The 23,093-nt window shown below is 38.3% G+C and overlaps 1 protein-coding gene across 6 annotated transcripts in view; it reads left to right on the top strand.

Annotated features, from left to right (window-relative positions):
- Nucleotides 1-23,093, top strand: part of KIF14 (kinesin family member 14) — a 130,704-nt gene that overhangs the window by 82,337 nt on the left and 25,274 nt on the right. The window contains exons 29-31 of one of the 6 annotated variants that reach the window (XR_005294537.2): nucleotides 6,349-6,465; nucleotides 9,619-9,674; nucleotides 10,640-16,349. The exons of 2 other annotated variants lie outside the window; for them this stretch is intronic. Coding sequence is in view for 2 of the 4 variants with exons in the window: in XM_043490877.1 (XP_043346812.1) it covers nucleotides 5,782-5,816 (35 nt within the window). In the remaining 2 variants the exon portion in view is untranslated. Of the gene's footprint in view, nucleotides 1-5,781; nucleotides 6,327-6,348; nucleotides 9,869-10,639; nucleotides 16,358-23,093 lie in introns of those variants that run through there. 3 more of the 6 variants (XR_006273760.1, XM_043490878.1, XM_043490877.1) reach the window with 3 other exon arrangements.

Raw genomic sequence — 23,093 nt, 5'->3', positions numbered from 1 at the left:
ATCTTGGGTAGCAGATAGAATACCCCAGGTCGGGGCTCCAGGGGTGTGTCTGTGCGGATTTGTTCTTGTGCTTTTTCAGGGAGTTTCTTGAGCAAATGCTGTAGTTTCTTTTGGTAACTCTCAGTGGGATAAGAGGGTAATGGCTTGTAGAAAGTGGTGTTGGAGAGCTGCCTAGTAGCCTCTTGTTCATACTCCGACCTATTCATGATGACGACAGCACCTCCTTTGTCAGCCTTTTTGATTATGATGTCAGAGTTGTTTCTGAGGCTGTGGATGGCACTGTGTTCTGCATGGCTGAGGTTATGGGGTAAGCTATGTTGCTTTTCCACAATTTCAGCTCGTGCACGTCGGCGGAAGCAGTCTATGTAGAAATCCAGGCTGCTGTTTCGACCTTCAGGAGGAGTCCACCCAGAATCCTTCTTTTTGTAGTGTTGGCTTATCTTAAGTGATCACTCTCCTTACAGTGTGTATGATAAACCCATTGTTTCATGTTCTCTGTGTGTGTGTATATAAATCTCTCCTCTGTTTTTTCCACCAAATGCATCCGATGAAGTGAGCTGTAGCTCACGAAAACTTATGCTCTAATAAATTTGTTAGTCTCTAAGGTGCCACAAGTACTCCTATTCAAAAACCAGTCGGAGAACACTTGAATTTCCCTGGACACAATTACAGACTTAAAAGTCGCAATTCTTCAACAAAAAACTTCAAAAACAGACTCAAACAAGAAACTGCAGATCTGGAATTAATTTGCAAACTGGACACCATTAAATTAGGCTTGAATAAAGAGTGGGAGGGGATGGGTCATTACACAAACTAAAAACTATTTCCCCATGCTAATTTTTTCCCTGCAGTTACTCATACTTTCTTGTCAACTGTTTGAAATGGGCCATCCTGATTATCACTACAAAAGTTTTTTTTTCTCCTGCTGATAATAGCCCACCTTAATTGATTAGTCTTGTTAGAGTTGGTATGGCAATCCCCATTTTTCATTCTCTCTCTCTCTCTCTCTCTCTCTGTATCTATATCCATCTTCCTACTGTATTTTCCACTGCATGTATCTGATGAAGTGGGTTTTTGCCATGAAAGCTTATGCCCAAATAACTTTGTTAGTCTCTAAGGTGCCACAAGTACTCCTCATTCTTTCTGCTCTTTTTATAATTCTGCTAATGTTAGTACTAATACTTTTCATTTAACTTCAAGAAAACCTTATTAAAATTACAGACCCTGACATCTTAGCTGGCAATAACATGACCCGAGCTGAACTACAGCAAAAAGACATCAAGGGACAAATTAATCTCTGGTGTAACTTCAAAGAAATCGGGAGTTAAACCAATCATGATTCTGGCCTACTGTGCCTGAAAAGGCCACTTAAAATTTTTTGACATGTGGACTGTATTTCTGAAGTCGAGTGTTGTGATCCCTCAGGTGTCAATTCATTTAAGCTGGAAGAGAACTCTGAGTATGAACACCAGATTGGTATCAGGTGCCTCCATATGTATCTTCTAATATTTTGCTTTTTCTCTGTAAAAGTACAGCACACACACACATTTATAAAAAGACAGGTTATAATCACACCTTTTATAGAACACTCGGCAAGGTTTTCAAAGTAGGGCAAACCATGAATGCACTTACGGATCCCTAAGAATATTGAAGATGAGGTGAATCAGGAAGTTGCAGCTTTACTTTCCTTTGGTTCAGTAATGGCACTCACAGGTAAAACAGGAGATTACAGCTACTTCATCTCGCCAAATACAACACTAAGCTTTTGTGGACGGGGCTCTGCCTCTTTTTCATTTCATAATATACTGTAAATAGGAATGTTCTATTACTTTTAAAGGCTGTCTTTTTCTTTCTAAATCAGTAATTCATTGTACCAGCAGCTTCCAGTAAGGTCTGTAAGATCATGATACTAGGAATGGTTGTGTGGGGTTTTTAAACAATAGATTGTTCCTGCCACAATGTGTTTGGCACAAAAGGTTCATATTGTGTGCAGTCTCTCTTGTTTCTGTTGTTTTCAGCCTTGCCCTCAGAATCAATTCAGTTTTGTTGTTACTGTTAGCCATTTTAGAAAATGTTATTCTGCGCTCTGTTATATATATACTCATGAGAGCATTGGAAGCTAGAATGGGAAATGGCACAAAATCCAGTCCATGTTCACATCAATTTGACTTGCAATGAAAAGAGGAGAGCCAAAAAGGCATTCATTCTCCTGAGAGGCTGGTGTTTAATGAGCAGAGAGCACCATAAGAAGTGAATCCATTCCTGTGACAAGATAAAGATTGAAATATCACAATTATCTTTTTTGAATGTGATGCATTTATTCTGAATTACCTGTAATGATTAGATAAGCCCAGGTAAACTCCAATCAGACTGCTGTTCAGGTAAATGGGAAGATGTGAAATGGGGAACATCTGAAAAAAGAAATGTTGCTTTTAGAGGACATTATAAATTTTGTGGCATTTACCTGTAATAAGAAAAGTGTTTATATTGTATTGCAGTATAGTGTCCCTTCCAGATATCTCAAGCATGTCACAAATATTACCTAATGAATCTTTATATGGCTTCTATGAGGTATGTATGGTAAATGATAGGCAATAACTGTGAGTAAATTGAGATTAATTCTAATATATCGGGGTGGCCAAACTTACTGATCCTCTGAGCTGCATTCAACAATTTTCAGAAGTTTGAGAGCCGGCATGTGCCTGTCAGGGCTTCAGCCCCGCTCCTGCTGAAGCTCCAGGCCCCAGCAGGTGCACCCCGCAGAAGCCCCGGGACCTTCCTCCCGCTGAGCAGAAGCCCCTATCCCACCACCCTGCTGCAAGTCAGGGATCCGAGCTCTCCCCACCCAGTCTGGTAGGTGGAGAATCATGGGGGGCTCCACGAGCTGCACTTTAATGGTAAAAGAGCCCCATGTGCCTCGCAAGTCAGTTTGGCTACCCCTGTAATATATAATGTATAGATACCATTTTAAGAAGAACCTAAGTGAATTAGACTCATAAGACTCATTTTAAAAATGACATAGGTATTTAGGATCCTAAGGGCTTGTCTCCACAAGAAAATTGTGCTGCTTCCAACTATACCAGTACTGTTAAAGTGGTACAAACCCACAGTGTGGACATTGTTATAGTAGTATCAAGTTGCTTTATATTGATATGATTATCCCTGTATGAGAAGGGGGAATAAGTTGTATCAGTATAAAGCACCCTTATGCCATTATTATTGTGTCCACACAAGGGTTTAGAGTGGAATAACTATACTGTTAAATAAATTACTCCTATTGGACCCAGTTATATCAGCATACACCAGGGCTGTGTAGACCAGGCCTAAATTTGACAAACTAAATCAATTTAAGCCAGGTTTAAACTGAATTGGAGTGTTCACGCACTAAGTTGCTGGAGTTTCATGAATTCAATTTAGCATCACACCTTTAGTTAAATTGGTGCAACTTCGTGTGTAGACGAGGCAATAGTTATAAAGTAGAATTTCTTTTGCTTCCTTAAAGCTCGAGAAATATTCTTTTGCCTGCTCCTAAGGACCTCCCCAAAAGAAATTCAATAACAAATATATCTAACGTCTCTGACGTTCATGTTCTTGTATCTTCAAATCAGCTAGTCCATTGTTGTTACATACCAGGCCCATGGGACAGATTTGGCTTGCTGTAAAATATTTACCCACTCTCTGGGATGGGTTCTACAGAATGAAGCGTCCATTAAAAATACATTTTTCCCCACTAAGGTCTGTTCAGTTTTTAACTTATCCCCACCCTCTATCTTCTTGTCTACCTATCATGTCCTAATACGTAGGCTATAAAACTCCTTGGGCAGGAACAGTTTCTTTTATTTGTCCATATGCTGCCTAGCACAATGGGAGTTTGACCCTTGTTTAGGGTTCCTAACTGCTACTATAACAGCCCTGAAGACAGCGAATATGTGAGAGTAGCAATCCTGCCATCCCCTACAACAGCTTTATGACACCTTTTGGAGTTGGGACCACCACAGTTACAACACCATGAACTTTCAGATGTAAACATCTGAAAAGGTTAAAATGACCAATTTTAAAATAATCTGGCTGTGAAATTGATAAAAATGGACCGTGAATTTGGTAGTGCCCTATATGGACAATAAATGATCTGAAGATGAAATGTGAGGCTGTGAGACTACAACCACATAGAGCTTTGACTCCAGCCACAGGTGGTGAGGACAGAGGGGGTTGGGATAGTGCTGCCTTGTATAGCTAGGGAAGGGGCCACGGCCACAAGGCGAGAGCACTGCCCTTCTACAGATACTGCTAGGCAAAAGTGTCTGGCTCACGGGCTCTGGGTGTGCACACACCCAAGTGGAATACACCTCTGCATCACTTCTCAAAAAAACACAGTTACAGTAAGTAACCTTTTCTTCATAGTGCTTGAGCCCCTTTACTGTAATGAGACTGGCCAGAGTGAAATCCAGAATGGACTTTAGGGAGCCTCTGGCTCTTTTCCCATACAAGGTTAAAGAAAGCTCTGCTGGGTACACTGGGGTTTTTTGGGAGGGTAGAAAAAGGGTGGCTGATGATGTGGCTATTCATATTATGGTTATGGATGTGGAAAAGCTTGATCAAATGGCAAATGCTCTAGTAAGTCAGTATGATGGACTGAAATCTTGGCCATCTGTACTCTCAATTTCAGTAGTGTGTAGTTCTCATATTAGCCACTAGATGGAGGTGTTTCACAATTCTATGCTAATTACAAGGCCTTTAAGAAGTGTCTGTATTAACTGCACTCCTGGAAGGGAATCTAACCGCAACTAAAAGTTAACATTTGTAACATACCTGAAAGCAGCTTCTGTAAAAACCTGTATTTTTATTTTTTTTAGGACAGTCCTTTTCTGTGTATAGTTCTCCAAGTAATTACATGCAACTCATAATAGTAATTATATGGACTAGCAGGGTATACATGGAACAGTCAACTATTAGATGGAAAAATATACTGTATAGAATTTATACTCTGACTACAACAATACAAAAAAAATCCTAGTGCTCTTGCTTTGTTTTGTTTGTGATCTAACATAATTGCTTGACTGTGTATGTCTATAATAATTATAAGAAAAGACTGTTCACCGGTATCACATCTTTTCAGATTTCAAAATATTAAGCCTCACTAAATATACAGCCTTAAGTAATGACTTTCCTTGTGATGCATAGCCAGTGTGGTAGGGAAATATTACTAGTTCTGTTTTACGTTGGGGAAAGTGATGCAGCGAGAGATGAAGCACTCAATTCAGTAAAGTATTTAAGCACATGCTTAGCTTTAAGCTCTTGCTTAAGTCATCCCTGTTCAATAAAGTTCTTAAGTATGTCCTTCAATAGTTTGCTGTACTGGGGGGGTCTAAGTTTTACCCGCTCACGCAGTACATCAGTGACAGCTGGGAACAGAACCCATGAATTCTGGTGACAAATCCGTGTTCTAGCCACTAGATAACATCCCCCCTGCTAAGAAATAACAGAGGAGTTTGTGAGCAGTCTTGGACAGGTCACTATTGTAAACAAGAACTTGTTCTAAATGTGTTTTTCCTGGTGAAATAAAGGTTTATAAATGATTAGCACAGGAATATTATGAGCAGAGACAACAGTGTATAAGTCTCACAAGAAAGATTATTACATAGATCTGTATCTTTAGGAACCTTTTCTTTATTCTCTACTTAAACATAAATTAAGACATCCATTAATTTAACTTTGCATCATAATTAATCTATCCTTTGGAGCTACAAAGGTTTGAAATAAACTGTATGGATCTCTTCCCAGCCTCAGCTATTCTCCTCAGGAGATTGAGACTATAAACCGGAAGCAGTCTGCGTAGTTGAAGAGAGCGAGATTCCTCCATTAGTGAGCAATCTGCATTTATCCACATCCTGCCCCTTGAATAAAAGTGGGCCAGAAGTAATCCAACCTGTCAATTACTGTGCTTGCAAAAATTTAGACCAGGGGTTCAGAACCTGAGTTGTTAATTGTATTGTGGTAGTATGGGATTGTTCAAGTATTTGTTGTCTGCATTTAACATCAGTCCTATGAGATGAAAGTGTTAACCAAAGACAGAAATGAAATGAGATTGGCGTAAAAAGGTGAATGGTGGTGTGGAATTTCTTTTCTTGAAGAGTCCATCTGCCACTTAATTTGCAGAGCATGTTTTGCAGACAGATCAGTAACATGCACAAGTAGATACATGTGTGCACGTCTGGCCCACAAAAACTTTGTCCTGTATTTGTTAGTAAATCAAGAGCAGGCACACTTTTTGGTGCTGATTGGTGTAGGGAGAGAATTTCCCACAATTTTTACAGATTATGAATATACTCTGGTCATTCTTCTCCACAGATGGAATGACCTAACCATACATTAAGTGGTGAGGGCTGTTGTCCGGCTTGTAGGAAAAGAACCCCCCTTAAAGGCTAGATGGCCAGAGACTGTCTTGCTGAAGTGACTTCAGACCAGGTGAGTGTGGGGATGCTGACGCATCTTCCTCCCGGAAGAGAGCGGAGACTATTTAGGTTCACACTGGCGCTAGAAAAGCCCTCTTTTACCTGGACCAGGCAGAGCAGCACCCACCTCCTGCTCATGGGTGTAGTTAAATACCAGATTTTGTCATGATCTGCTGGTTGTTACCCTACTTGCTCCTTTCTCAAGGGGCTGGGAAGGACTTTTCCCATCACTGACAGACTGGCCAAGATGAAGTGGGGTTTTCTGCCTTCCCCACAATGGGTTGGAGGCTTAGTTGGGGCGGACATGAAACGGGGTTTAGGCTGTGAGTCTCAAACTCTATGTAAATGTGAGGCAGTTGTTCAATGCAGGTACACTGTAGGAAAGGGATACGTGATCAGATAAAATGGATTGGTAAAGGATTTAAAGACTATTCTTTAAGGTAATGGAAATGGGGGGGGGTGTTGGAGCTACTATAACTGGTTTGGCAGTAAAAGCCCCCTTAACCATCATTCAAGGGTGGGGGTGAGGTCCCAGCAGTGGGTGTGCTGGGCATGAGAATCGGTAAAGGGCAGCAGTCTCCCCATTCTTGCTTTATGTACATGATTATGAAATTACTTGTGCTGTTTTTTTTTTCTGCTGGGTACTCCGACATTTAGGAATAAGGTTGCGGCCTAATTAAACCACATCTAGTGTCTCTGGTCCTTCCTTCCAGAACTTTGTGTCCCTCAGTCAGCATCAGACTGTCTCCCTTTCTCCAGAACAGGGTGGGAGTGGGAATCAGACAAATTAAAAAAAAGTGTAGCATTTTTCATCTGTAGATCTCTAAGTGCTATACAAAGATGTGTAAATATCTCCATTTTGTAAATGGAGACACTGAGACAGAGAGATTAACTGACTTGCGCACAGTTACATACTGAATCAATGGAAGAATTGGGATTAGAATCCAGGTCTAATGACATCTTTATGAACAGCCCCTGCTACAGGCACAGGTTCTTTAGTTCACTTTCACTCTACAACATCTTCTGATCTTCACTAGGACAATGCTTATGTTGTATGCTCATAAGGCTGGTCTATATGTGGGTTTTGTACCAATTTAACAATATCCATTTAGAAACTGATACAAGTTAAACTATTGCAATCCCCCTAGTTTAGACACGATTACATTGGTACAAAGGTGCTTAAATCAGTATAGCTTATTTCCAGAATCTGTGTATAGAACAGCCCTTAGATACTATGGTGATAGGTGAAGTAGAAATTATTATATGTATTACCATACTGCCTATGAATCCTTCACATAGATTAGCCCTGCAGTTTAGTTGGAGAGTGGTCTAGCAGTAAGAATAGAATTGGTCCTGGAATTCTGCTATTACAGTACCAGGAACCCCAACATACACTATTGTGAACTTCCTCTTTTTGATGGCCCTTTTTTCACTGTATCTGAGACTAGACTTTATTCCATACTATTAGCTTTCAGCAATGGTCCAGGAAAGATGAGACTTCAGTGAGATATAAAATACATAAAACACATTTATGACACATTGCAGTGGCAATGCTGTGGTGGTAGATTTTGATGTCCAGAGAATAAAGATAGTTCTGTGCTACGTGATATAGGCAACCAATGCTGGGTCCTCAAGGAGCATCTTCGTGTCCACAGGAGCCATCTACATCCAGAAGTCTAGACATCAATGATCCACTTTTCTCAAATGCGCGCACACATATGCAAAACATCTCTTTAGAATACTTTTCTTCTTCCTTCTAATTTCTCTGCAGTCAGATAACTCAGGCTTTCAGAGAGAAAAATCCTCTGGCCTTTTAATATTCAGAAAGAAATCCTTAAACATTTTATATTGTTCTCATTAAAGTAAAATGTATTAGCAGACAATGAAAGTTCACAGCATTGGATAAATATTAAATAATAAAATAGTTGCTTGGGGGGGACAGGATCTTGTAGATGCACTAAATAACAAAGGAAGTTGGTTAGGACATCAGGGAATAATGTGATTTTTTTTTCCTCTCGTGTTTAGGCTTCTGGATATGAAACTTATGTAATACCAGTATGCTGGTAGTTGGTACTGTCGCACAATAATGACCCTACATATGGATAACAGAAATTCCCTGTTGTGGGAGGGTCTGCATTTTCTTATATCTGTTGTGGGGAAGGACTCAGTTGCAAGGAATATTCAATGGGAACTTAACAATTCTTTTGATGATGCATGAGTCAGATAAGAATCCATTGCTTTCCCATAGCTGCATTGGCTCTGCAGTCACAGCAGGAATAAGAAGTAGTAAAACTTATTTTTGCCACTAAAAATGCAAGATAGACTGAATACGCACAGGGAGCTGACGTGTTGAGTAAAAGTGCCATTTTTATAGTCACTTTTCTGTTCATAACAGCACTTGAACAGGTCTGCGTTTCTGTAAATCAAAATGTATCAACATTTCCCTTGGGAGCATAGTGCTGTTCTTTTTATAGCCAAAAATGAGGTCAATAAAAGCCATATTCATACCACATAGTAGTTTATGACTGAGTTATTAGACCCTTGTTAGATTCATCCAATCCTGGAATGCAATGGATCCCCAGTGGCATTATGTTTCTTTGTAAATAAAAAGTAAAAAGCATATATTCCTGTGTGTGTGTGTGTGTGTGTGCACACATTTCTACATCGGATCTCCTTTCTATTATTTCTATATTTCCAAATGTCAGTGTTCACAGCATATTGTTGTACCCTATATTCCCAAGAAGCAAATATCTAGGTTCGCATTATCTGTTGTTTTTAGTCTGTGGTTCATCTGCTGGAAGCAATATTCTTTGAGTTTTTCATATTTTTTATATCATAAATGTACAAGAATTCCTATTTTAGCCAAAAAGCAAGATCAGCTCTTACATTTGGGTCAGGAGGAGGTGTCCTTAAGTGTGCTAAGGAATGTCACATGCCATAGCGACAGCTCTGTTAACACAATTCCTTCAATCTGAGGATATTTTTATTAATTATTTAAATTGCATTAGTGCCCACCATGTGCTATGTATTTTCCAAATACAGAGGAAGGTATCATCTCTGTCACAGAGTGCCCAAATTTAAAAAAATGGGAAAGTGGTGTTAGAGCAGAGTTGAAACTCCTTGGCTTTTCTTCCCAGATCTGCTTCTGATATGATTTTATTCCTAGAAATACCAGCCTCAGGAATGATGATAACCTGAATCGCACCAGCTACCAGTTTGGAGGTGGGTCAAGGAGGCAAAATCTTCCAAACAGTTTGCAGTTTGCTTCTGGAATGTTACTTGCCTATCTGTTCACCATAGCCATTCATTTCATTTTTAACATCTTTTTCAGATTCATCAGACACCATATTATTATTATTTGTTGTTTTTATTATGGTAGCACCCAGAGGCCTCAACTGAGATCAGGACCCTAGTGTACTAGTTGATGTATGTGCCCATAGTAAAAGACAGTCCCTTGTCCAAATAATTTATAATCTAAATAGACTAAGGAGGAGGAAATAGTAGTATTGTTATCCCCATTTTATGGGTGAGGAACTGAGGTACAGATTAACTAAGAATTGATTCCAGGTTTCCTGATCCAACTGCTGTGCTTTAATTTCAAGATAATCTTTCCTCTTTGCTATGATGATATTTCCTAGGTAGTTAGATGGAGGTGCAGAAACTAGTTCTCATTCAAACTTTATAGCTAAAGAGGTTGCCTAATTTATTGTACTCCTGGTTAGCCCAATTCTTCACCTCCCCCATAACACTTATTTTCTAAACCCTTGTTAACAATTACTCTGAGATATTCACAGGCGTAATTCTCTTCAAAGATACTGGTTAAATGCCAAAATTGAGATCAGATACTTGAGTGCATCTTGAGAGCAGCAATAATATTTAAAGAGTGCCAGAAGTGTGCTGTGCATGACATGGAAGAAGACACAAAGGGATAAATGCTAGACAGAACAATACTTAAAGTTGAACCTATGGCTTATTACAGCAGAGACCGAATTCTATTTTCAGTTTTAATATAGGGGTGCAACTCCAATTCTGGGCTCTGTCTTAAGCAGCTGGGACTGAATAGATGCTGCAGCTCTCACCTTGGCTAGGAGAGGAAACTAGTGAGTTAGAGGTGATCACTTGTTGTTCTGGGTCCTTCTTGTCATCATACATGATCTCTCTAATTGTTCCTCTCTCCATGCTTTAAGTGCTTCACAGAAGGAAGAGGAAGATGTAACCTCGGTTGCTGTTCCCAAAACTGGCCTTCTAACCAGACCATAGAGGTACAGTAAGTCATGGCAGAAGTGGATTTTAACAGGGTAAACTTGAGACAGATGGAGATGGCCTGCAAAGATGCCAGATGGGAGAAGCAGAGCTGCCATCCATACCCCGGAGACAGACACTAAAGGGAGGAAGACAGCATATTGTCTAGGTCCCCCCACGACACATGGATGAGCCAACAGGCCATAGAGCTGAGAGCATGACAAAAAGTAAGGCAGTGCCAATGCTTTTTGTGGTGATGGTTGTGCTACCTGACAAGTCTTCAACAGGACACACAAGTGCCTGCAAATATTACACTGTGTACTTGAGTAGATTCCAAACTCTGAAATTTGGGGGTTCTCCTTGCTACCATGTAATGTGTATCTTCACAATGCAGAGGTATGTACTGTGTGCTTCTGATACATTTTTTGCCACTATTATTGTTGTGATAAATCGACATTACATATTGAGATGACATCGCGTATTGCATGTTGGATCTAATGGAATTTTGGCCTGGTAGGAGAGATGATTTAAGATTAGCCTGAAAACTGGGCCAGTTCTGAGGTCCTGATAATTTGAGACATTTGTATTAATAAAATTCACCAGGATGCATAAACAACTCTCCAGTGCCTGGCTCTTATGTGGAGTATTGTTCCTGTGTAAATGGTACAAATGTTGCTGACCATGATCTGTGCTATTTTACAGTAATTATTTCACCATCTTCAATTTGCTGATGTATCAGTACATGCTGTATACAGTGCTAGTGTTGATGCTATGTAAATAATAGGAATTATCAGCTAAAGCATGTGTTGAAGTTCTATAAATTGCAGGAATATTGGAAAGTACCCATGCAATTCTGTGGAAACCATGGCAATCCTCCAAATACTGCCACAGAACTCTAGCACCATTACAACATATGTACTCGTTTACTCAAATAAGGAATGATAGCTGAAAAAAGGAGGGCATGGTAAGTTACAGACATTATAGATGGGGGAGATTTTTAAAAGTAGCAAAGATATTTAGGACCACAAGTCACATCAAAAGTTAACGGGACTTGTACTTCAAAATCCCTTTTGTGTTTTTGGAAAATCTCCCTCTGTTTTAAACATGACACTTCAGAGTTATTCATAAAGTGCATTTAATCCTTCCACGTGTGGTCTCAAGCATCCAGGCTTCTGCATAAGTGCTTTTCTTGATACTCTGCATCAAGCTTGTCAACACAGGGCTGAAATCTGCTCCATGCAGCACAGCAGCAGAGGGCATAGGGGCTCTGAGTTTATAACAGTCTCTATTCCTTACTCTGAGTTCTGAGCCCATGTCTGACTCTTATTACAGTTCATGGAAGTCTTTACCTTATTTTCCTTGAACTACATGTAGACAACTTATGTGCGCATTGCATCAGTGTATGGCCCAATGGTTGCAAGATAGAAATACGTTTACAATAATTTTCTTTTGGGTCTCTGATTTATAACATGAGAACATCATTAAGGTCCTGATGCTGCAATTGGCCTGGCGTGGGCGGACCCAGGGTCAGCATAGGAAGGGCCTAAATTACATTAATGATGGGGAAATTAAGGAGCAAGCCAACAAAAGATGGGTGCATGAATGGTACTTAAAGTGAACAAGTGTGCTGTAATTGGGTCCTGAGTAAACATCAGGCGGTTAGTTCAAAACCTGCTTACGTATCAGTGTTGAGCCTAGTATGTGTATGGTCACTGAGGATGGGTGTCCTTTTAAATCCTTGAACGTAATTCCCATTCATATCAGCGTTAACGTTAATGGGAAGTACACGCACATGTTAAGGAGAAAACAGACCCACCATTATCTAACACATTCAGTTATGACTTGGTTGATATTGTTTGGTAGGTAATTCTGTGTATTTCGTGGCATAATTTTCATAGCAAGATTCTAGTGTGTTAATGTTTTACATAGTTCTAGGACGGTGGGTTTTTTCAATGGCACTGTCAAAGCTTAACTATCGCATTTGCTACACTAAAGTTTAGATTGCATTTCAATAGCAATAAACAGATGGGAATTTTGGTTGTCTAAAATGAGTATCTGTAGAATGGGTTACAACAGACGGAAGAGGTAGAATGTGATCCTTTCATTTAGAATGATACAAAACATTTTAGTAAGTGAAATTTTAACAGAAAATAAGATATCCAGAAAGAAAAGCCTGTGGCTCTTTTAACTGTTTTTTATTATTTTTACATTCCCAACTAATTTTAATAAAGTAAACAACATGCTGTCCCTCTGACATTTTCCTCAGATGAACAATTTTTCAAGAGGATTACAGGGCTGAATAGTCCGTTTTTGAGAGGTGGAGAATGGTTTAGTTGGTGGGCCTGCTGTGATTGGAATTGATTAATGGGTGTTGTGATAAGCATGGAAACAGATCAGTGGCAGCTTATCCTGCTTTCAGCTGTCACAGCTGTGCCTCTTCACTCTTCTTCTAGGCCTGTAACACTCCCTGGCAGCCTTTAAAGTACCTCCTTCCCTGTGGAATTTCTGCAAATCATTTACTCAGATGCCAAGATACCACAGAAGCAGCTGGTTCTGAGAAAAATTTGTTCAGGCTTACATATTTGTTGTGGATAAGAATATTACTTAGGAGAATCTCTTCCTATAGAAATAGAAAACATGAAGTGTCATACCCTTCAGAGCAGGTCAAACTATATTTCTAGTGGGCTGATGCACCTCTAGTCCAAAAATTTTCAACCTTGCCACACTGTGAGTTTACTAGCAAGTTGACTAAATAATGTCACTGTTCCTGCTTGAAAGGCACTGTAAAAAAAATCACTGAAAGTTAATTTTATTGTTAATGGCTTGATAGAAATAACATTACCATCTTATTAAATCCTTCTAGCTACCATTTCTGAAGCAATGTTCAGTAAGTATTGTAACTTCATAACTTGACATTTTGAATGTAGTGGGACAATATTTGCTTGATTTATTTGTTGTGAACTTTGGCCAGTAAAACCATCATATAAATTCCGGTAGATGGCTAAGTTTATTGTGGTGTAAGAAAAAGGCAGAATTAGGTGAGTGAGAGCTACAAATCAGGGTAAGGACCTGAATATGCCAATATGCAGATGCTTATCTTTACTCATGTGAGTAGTCCCATTGACTTCACTGGAACTACTTAGGTGACTAAAGCATGCATAAGTGTTTGCAGGAATGGAGCCTAAGCGTCTCAGTGAGCCTTTCTTATTGGCCTTATCCCCAAAAAGGGTTGAGGAGCATGAATAAAATATGTAACTGAATAAGCATCAAATATGAGAGTAATCGTAGCATTGTTCTGTATTCGTTACACTTCAGCCTTATTAGTATTTAGATAGTAAATAATAAATAGTTTGCAGATGAAATACTTGGGAGTGATGCAATAATTTGATTTAATATTTTAAATTGCTGAGCTCTTGTGATCCTTTCCTTGTGGATTCAAATTTACCAAGAAACGCACACTTTTTAAAAAGAAATGCTTTTGCATAAATCTGGGTAGGTTAAAATTTGATTTAAAAGCAAATGATGCAAAATAAAAAGGCACTAATTTTTGAATGAATGGATTTTGATATCCAGTCTGTAAATAATTTATCTACTCAGTTTGGGATAGTCATGTACATGAGTATATATAAGGGACTTCTTGCAAATCTATTTATTTAAGAGATATTTGGTAATTTTCCATTGCATGTGCATGTTCTGGTTGTACTTGGATTGGTTGTCTTTAAATGACCAACACACATTTAGTGGAAAACTATTTCTCCAACAAACAGATACATTTTAACTTTTTCATTTAAAAAAAATTACTGAGGGGAAAATATTTAAGGGTCTTTTGTTTTAAATTCATACTATTTATTTATTCTGCAATTTTACCGTGTGTTAGCTATATCTTGTAATGCCTTGTGTCATACAAAAGCAAACAGTCATGTTACATTAATGACTTGTCTGAGATCATATGACTGACTGGCTATAATTCCATGCCCCTTTGCTATAAAAAAACATGACCCTGAATCTTAAACAGCTTTTGAATAAAAGCACCTAAAATTATGATATGGTAACAAAGTTCACAGTATTTATAAATTTGCTATTTCAGTTATTTTCATTTACTGGTTTGTCCTTTGATTTTTACTTGATATTTTTAATTCATGGTTAAAGTCACACACACTTTTTTTTTTTTCGGAGTTTACACATGATTAAAATAGCAGACAGGATTATTTTTCCTAGCTTAAATATCAACAGCAGCAAAAACTTATTTTACTGTGAAAGGAATTAAATATTTGTAAAGAATTGCTTAATTTGTTAGGTACTAAATTTCAGGTCCATTCAGGAACACCTTGTTTGCATGACAACCTAGTGTTGCTAAAGAATGTGTTAAATGAAGATTTTAGTTAAAATGTGACACAAGTGATAGAGTGAATTTGATCAAATATTATTCACATGAAATGTGAATGTGTGGTTTTCTACATTTTGATCCCTTCATCGGGGGCAGGTTCTTTATGGCTTCAGCATGCACTTTTGTCCTTCCTGTGATTTCTTATTTCAGGCTTGATAGAGAAAGCCTCCGCTGTTGTATCATTTCCTTCAGTGCTAACAGCTTTTATTCTCTTCAACAAGTGTTTACAGAAAAGTGTTGATGCTTATTAATCTGTTTCTTGTCTTACAAATGTGCTTATGCGTGATTTGTGGTAAAATTGGCATTTCTGACAGCTCTCAATGTAATCTGCATAGCACTACAAGATTGTTACATTGAACAGATGTGGCTTGGAGTTGTTGTTCTTTGTAATTACCATCATTAAGTGAAAGCATGTGTCAATCAACTTTGTACTTTAAACACACCAATCATTTGCAAGAGTCTTGCATCTGTATTTCAAATATAAATATAAAATATTCTGTTGGTTTTAATTTTAATGTGATATTGTATTAAACATACAAATACTCAAAAGAATGCTACAGTAACAAATCAACAGGTTCAATAAAAGGCCTTATTTTGGGGTCATTTGATCATTATTATTATTGTTGTTATATAGACATGTCCTCCCTTTGCTGCGGTAGAAGTGGGTATTTGCATCTAATTTTAACTGCTTATATTTACTCTCTGCTACATATCCTCAAATTTACGATGTTTCTCCAACTATAGAATTTGACTGCTCTTTTTTTTTTCAGGGTCCTCCGTGTGTCTCTCACCCAATATCTTCTAGATTTTTTTTTTCAAAGTCTGATTGGGGCGGGGGAGGGAGAAGTAGTAGTATCAGTAGATTAAGATACTGTCTTTTGGGCACTAATGTCTAATTCATTACCATTGCTCAGTTCCCTCTTTCAGCTTTTTAGTGCGATCTTTTTCCCACTGAACTCAATAGGAAAGCCTTGTTTGTAAGCTGGATCAAGGCATGAACCTACAATTTGAGTGGCTGAAAGCAAACATATCTCTTATCATGATGACACAACAAATGACATTAAAGGTTTGACTTAAAACTCCTTTGCTTTTGTGAGTTTGATTTTTCTCTTGTCCTTTGCCCTTACCACATTCTACCTACTATATGTATGGCAAGGGCCTGAGGTCAGTACATAATGGTATCCACCATGAGCCTTATCCTGTGCTGAGCAACTTCAGCTCAGGACCAAGCACGATCAAGTTGTGCATGAGCAACCATACTTAGCTTAACATGAGGTGGGATGGTGCTAAATTTGTAAGGGACACTTTAGCCTGTAGGTTTCTAATAGAGTAGTTATTCTGCATTTGTATTTTAATGATATCACTCAAAATACTGATTTCATTAATGTGTGTTCCATATACTGCAAGGTATAAAATAACATAACACATTACGTAACATCTTACAGAGGAGTATGTAACCCATTAAAGAACCTTACTTTTATTATTTATTTGTTGAAAGGTTATCCTGTTACAGAAACAAAGAAGACCAATACTGTACTAAGGCAAACAGCTTTTCTTTCATCTCAGAGAGAGATATTAATAACCTTTCAATAGAGACAGAATATACTGTCAGGTTTCAGAGTAGCAGCCGTGTTAGTCTGTATTCGCAAAAAGAAAAGGAGTACTTGTGGCACCTTAGAGACTAATAACTAATAAATTGGTTAGACTATACTGTGGCTCTGCAAAGGAGGATAAATCCATAGATAAAAGGTATCCTACAGTGAATGGTCCATATTAACCTGAAATTCAAGGGATACAATAGCTAAACCAAAGAAGTTTAGTCATTGGAGAATTGTGCACAAAATATTCTGTATGAATAGATATTTAAGGTCATAAGAGACCGTTATGATCAGCCAGTCTGACTTTCTGCTTAACACAGGCCATAGCTTCTGCTTGAATTAGAACATATCTTTTTATAAAGACATCTAATTTTGATTTTGATTTAAAGACTTCAAGTGAGAGAGAATCTTACTAAGGGATGGTGGTTCTAGTGATTAACTCCCCTTACAGTTAAAACTTTTAATTTTATTTCCCGTTTGAATTGGTCTAGCTTCAACTTTTGCCCCTTAGATCTTGTTATGCCTTTATCTGATAGGTTAAAGAGCCCTCTATTATCAGCCCTTCTCTGCTTTATCTGTATCTGTCTTATTACCACTGTCGAACATTGTGTAACTACTGTCTTGGGTCCTTCAGTGAATAATGTTACATATGTTTAGCCATTAGGAGTCTGGAGCTTCATCTGAACATTGATTGTTCATTGGATATTGATATTCTAAATCTTAGGGAGTGAAGATCCAGGGCTGTTGCAGCTGAAATAATTGACTAGGAAGTCCATTCAGAATTTGAAAGCTAGAATGAGGCACACTGGAAGAACAAATGCTTAAGAGCTAGAAAATGACAATATGGTTTCTCAAGGAAAATACTCTGAGAAAGAAAACATGCCCTTCACTCAATCTACTGGCACAAACTCTCTAAGAAGCGAAGTCTGAAAACCCCAGAGCTGACCTATGGAGAAAGTACTAACCTATGTGAAAGTACTGATGCATGTGGCTGCAGGCTTCCTGATTTGGTGGTCATAGAAATGTATGTGCTAGCCACAGCTAGCCCTTCTGGTGGAGAAAGCCTTGAAAATAAATTGAACAATAGAGTCTGAATTATTTTTACTGGGATGCATGAAAGCCATGTCCAAATGTCACTTTATCTTCATTCTGGATCAGTTGTGGCTGTGGGGGAGCAATGTTAGTAGGGCTGTGGCGTGCTTTCAGCCAGCTACTGGCCGATGAGCCAGGTCTGCTTAGCAGACACTGTGATCTCTGATTCCTAGGATGGGCATTGTAACAGAGGTGAGCATGGACTGAGTACAAGGCTCCTGTGTCTTAATTCTGGCTCTAACCTCCTCCGTGACTTGAATCAATTTAACCTTGCTGCCTTAATTTCCCAATCTGTGAATGCGGTTAATACTTATCTGCTTCACTCGGGGGTTATGACAGTGTTTGAAAAGTGCCTTAGAAGTGCTGAAATTCACCAAAATGCACATTACAGTTTTGATGATGGGGGACCTAGCAGCCCTAATGTCTCTGGCTTATTTGAATAAGTGTCTGTTGCACAAGCTATTTTTCAACTGGTGCACAGACCCGAACATGAACAGCTAGGCTCCCTTTCTTCTGCAGCAAAGGACAGTGAGGGGAGGTGGTAGTAAGAATTAAATTTGGCTGTACCCCAATGAATTATCTTCCTAAACCATCCACAAATTCTATGGCCAGCCCATCACACGGTGCAGAATCATGGTGCAGAATAAATGGTTGTTAAGTGACTTTTTTTCCCCACAGGCCCACCCAAAAGTCCTAACATGAGCACCAAATACTGCCTTTGTGCCAAATGGATATCTGAAGAATTTAGCTCCTAGATATTAAGTTATATCTAATGAGCGAATGGCACATCCTTAAGGCAATGGTGCACATTAGGGACATGCACATTCACATTTTTAAACTGAAGCTGCTTTGGGTAATGGGAGAGCAGAAGTGAGTCTCATACCCTCAACACTAGTACAGTTTGTACTCAAAGGGCCAAATCCTGCCTGGGTTCACTTTTAGAGCTATGCCAGGGCTGAATTTGGTCCTGTTTCAAATTAATTTAAATCAAACTTAGTGAAAATTATCCTTCATTCTTGAGCTCAGACCATCTTCTGGTTGCATTTTAAGTCCTTGTAAGCAAGTTTCTTTAATGGAAATGCTGGTGACTCTTTAACCATAGAGGAAACAGTACAATAGCTGGTGTAAGTGGGGAAAGGACCCCTGCCCCTCCTACACACACACACAAATATTGAGATGTGGAGATGTCCAATTTGTAGAATCAGTGTGTCACTTCATTTGATACTTTACAATTTTCCAACATCAGAATCTAATCTGAATGAAGTACAGCAAGGAAAAATATCATTCCTAAGTTGCTTTATATAGTGCCATAGAAACTGGAGTCTGAAAACACCTATTGAGCTAGATTTTCTAAGCAAGGTACACCTGTTGGGCCTACAAAACATTAAAAAACAAAAATCATTAATGTGTGGAAAGGTTCTTGCCCATGCAGCTCAGGTACTTGGGATCATTGTTGTTTGTTTTAGTATTGTAGTCATGCTTAGGAAGCCCGGTCAAGGGCCAAGATTCCATTGTGCTAGGTGCACAGATCAAAAAAAATTATCCCTGCTCCAAAGCGTTTATAAGCTAAGTACCAGTTTGGCATGCAGAAATGTCTGTTTGGACATTTGCATTTTTGTAGCGGCCTGCTTTGAGAAGGTAGCCCTTTGTCTATCTTACTCATTCCAAGGAGGCTAGTTTCAGATGCGTTTTTAACTAGTCCAGTTTTAAGTGACATAGAAATGGGTTTCCAGTCTGTAAGAGATTACATCGCCTCTGTGGTCAAAGTAGGGAGGGGTGTGATTGAATAGGGTTGGGCACCAGTCCTGTAGTTGCAAGACCTGGATTCTATTCCTGGCACTTGCATTGACTTGTTCTATTCTATTAAGCAAATAATTTCAATCGTGCTGTGCCTCAGTTTTCCCATATGTAAGATGTGAATAGTAAGTTATCCATCTTTCTGTTAAGTTCCCTGAGGAGGTTGTGAAGGCTAGGACTATAACAGGATTTAAAACAGAACTGGATAAATTCATGGAGGTTAAGTCCATTAAGGGCTATTAGCCAGAATGGGTAAGGAATGGTGTCCCTAACCTGTTTGTCAGAGGGTGGAAATGGATGGCAGGAGAGAGATTACTAGATCATTCTCTGTTAGGTTCGCTCCCTCTGGGGCACCTGGCATTGGCCACTGTCGGCAGACAGGATACTGGCTGGATGGACCTTTGGTATGGCCATTCTTATGTTATATTCTTTGTGATCTACAGATGAAAAGTGCTATTTAAATTTCAAGTGCCTATTTATTAATTTATTTATTACTCTCCGGTAAGGAAATCTCATTTAACTTTCAAAAGTTTCTAGACATGTACTATTCCAGATCAGTAAGGTTTTTTTATTTATTTTAGCAGGAAGATAACTTTTTTTAAAAATTTTGGGGGGTTTGAATATTTCTTAAATGAGTTTTTGTAAACTCTTTTGTTGGATTAGTTTGTTTTTTGTTTTTTTTAGAGCTGCTACAATAAATACCCTATAAACAAAGCTCTGATTCTGCAATGAACAGCACGTGGGCAAGGAGCTGGGCCAACACGGAGCTATTCCTGATGCCAATATGGCTCCAGGCAGGCCCAGCTGTCCACCCACATGTAATCAATTTTAGTACTGGGGCCTTAAAACAATTCAACATCTGGCTTCTTGTAAGGGAGATGGTAACTTCATGTTAGTCATTTCTAGTCAGTGCTTTCTAGCAAGAGACACTGACTCCTCTGTCTGCGTTATTTGAGAACTTTATAAAGTTGCTGAATGTAAATGAAAATGATGCTTAGCTTTGAGCAGTGGTACCCATACAAGTAAATTGGTTATTTTTTGTTTTGATGGTGTATGTGTTCTCGGAAGTTGGTTTACTTTGTTTTAGACTCCACTTTATATTTGGATGTCTTGCTTTTTAAAACTGTTATTAAAAATGAAAAAATATTGAACAGAGGTTTTTCCTCTGAAGTAACCCTATTTTCAAATTGATGACTGAAGGATTGACAGAAGAAAAGAAATTGAGTTACATGCTAATACAGCAGGTGACTTATTCACTACAAGTTTTAATATATGATATTAAAAATTTTTAATGTTGGAGACTTTGACAACATTAAAGAACGTGTTATTTCCTAAAATGACTGAAATAAAATACTAAATTTATTTTCATGTAGAAGAAGTCAGGTAAATTGTTGCACATTTGGTCACTGAGTCCCTTTTGAAGTAGAAGCAGTGGCATGGAAAAGCCTTTTCCTTTTACAGGTGTTACAAAAATTGAGATATACAAACCTATATTGTTTATGGTTGCTTAAATCAAGCAGAGGGCCAGTTTGAGACACTGAAAACAAGGTTGGCTTTTAGTTCATAAGAAGTGATGCAACACAAAGCGTAATTTGACAATGATTTATAATTGTTAAACTTTGTAAATTGCCTTGAGATATGGAAAGGACGTGTATCATTAACTTGGGCTTGACAAGTTAGAACTCATGGGAGTGAGTTCAGAAGGGAAAAAGAGACACATACTCCACCCTTGAGTTTGCATAGACCAGAGGAATAATATGATCATTCCACACTGATTATTTCCAATTTTCCTGGGAAAGAGTCCTAACAGATTCCTTAGTGAAGGTTTTGGTTTCATGTGCTTCTCCTCATTTTGCATTCATGGTATTACTTCTGGAAAGCAAGTGAAAATATTGTTTTCAAAGACCTCATACAGAAGCTTTTTTTAATATATATAAATACAATTAGGGTAATTTATTGAACTTCTTTACCTCCACTGTAAATGATTTTTAAAAAGAATTAGTTCTGGACTCTTGTTTTTTTTGTTTTTATTTTGCTTTTCAAAAATATTTGGGAGTCCCCAAGGTTAGCAACACTTGAGTTTTGCTGTATAAGAAAGTGGTGCCATTTAACTTTTCAATAAAACACACCGGTAACTGACAGATTGAAAGAAAATGATTTACTCTGCTCCCCTCCCCAATATGTACATTTCTTGGGTTCTACTCCAGTGTAAGAAAAAGCTGCTAGTAAAAGATGTTGCTGTTCTCTGTTCTTTATTGTATTCAAAAATAGAATGTTGTGTGGAATCACTTTTTCTCATACACCTTTTGTTTGTTCTATTTTTAAAGTAGCAGCACAGACAAATTTAACTACAACCATATAGGACTGTTGTGTGCCCCTAAAAGGGGTGTGCTTGAAATGTGGACCAGACAAGTGTTTATGGTGTAAAAATCAACACAGTGGGGCATTTTCTTCTTCTGAGGTGCATATATAATTGCCATTAACATTTAATGAGAATTATGGAAATGTAGCTAAAGAAGGCTATAGCCCAATGTATATACTGCATACAGGATATTAACATCCCAGAGGACTATGCACATTACTCTACACATTAGAGTCCAGATATACACAAAAGACTATCCAGGACGATGACACTTCTTTTGTTAAATCTGACAGAACTCTGCTTTGACTGTAATTAGAGCCTTTTGACAAGCCAGTCTTTATGCCCTTGTTGCAGTGAGTTAGATCCTTGTTGATAGGAGTACATGTAATCAACAGTAGTTGCTAAACATGAATTGAAAGTTTAAAAAAAAATAAGTTTCCTGATGTGATGTTTTACCTTCTATGTTAAATTTAATATTAGCAAGTATTTTAACTTTGGGGTGGAATTTCTTTCTTTTTTTGTTTTTCCAGGATCTGAATTTTGGCCTCATTTTGCTTATACACTGAAATTATCTTCAGAAAATCAATTGAGTGCTCTGAGTTCTTTATTCAGTAGCAATCACTTAGACAGCTACTTGGTTTAAGATATATTCCAAAACGTTAAGGAAGTATTTTAGCTGGAGATAATGATACTTGACAATATCTGTGCTGCAGGAGGAGATGAAATCACTATATTTAGAAAATAATATTTTTGCTACATATTCAGGTTAAATGTGTGCACATCCTGGTAGCTGGAACATCTGTTTCTATAGCTTCTTGTTCCTCTTGGCTGCTTTTCAATTGGATTTCCTCAAGCAGGTCCAAAGCTTGTCACCTTAGCCAGGGTCTGTTAAGTATCACCAGTGGCCCTACATTAAGTAGGAGGTTCAGGGCTAAGCTAATAACTCTCCTGCCTTTCTGACTGATCACAGTGATTCTCACTGTGGATACTTATCATGCTGGGCTCCTTTGGGAGGGTTATCTTCTTTGTCTATACTTCTGGGTGGAATTGTTTTTGTTTTCCCTCATTCCTAGGGTCATATATGAAAATATTGAGAGCATTGTTGCTTTTATGAAGCAGCTGTTTGATCGTATTCCATTGTTTTCCCTATCACGAGGATCTAA

This window comes from Dermochelys coriacea, chromosome 8 (genome assembly GCF_009764565.3).
Source record: "Dermochelys coriacea isolate rDerCor1 chromosome 8, rDerCor1.pri.v4, whole genome shotgun sequence".
NCBI classification, from domain to species: domain Eukaryota; kingdom Metazoa; phylum Chordata; order Testudines; family Dermochelyidae; genus Dermochelys; species Dermochelys coriacea.
The sequence above is the reverse complement of the archived record's forward strand: the minus strand, read 5'-3'. Positions and strand labels throughout refer to the sequence as shown.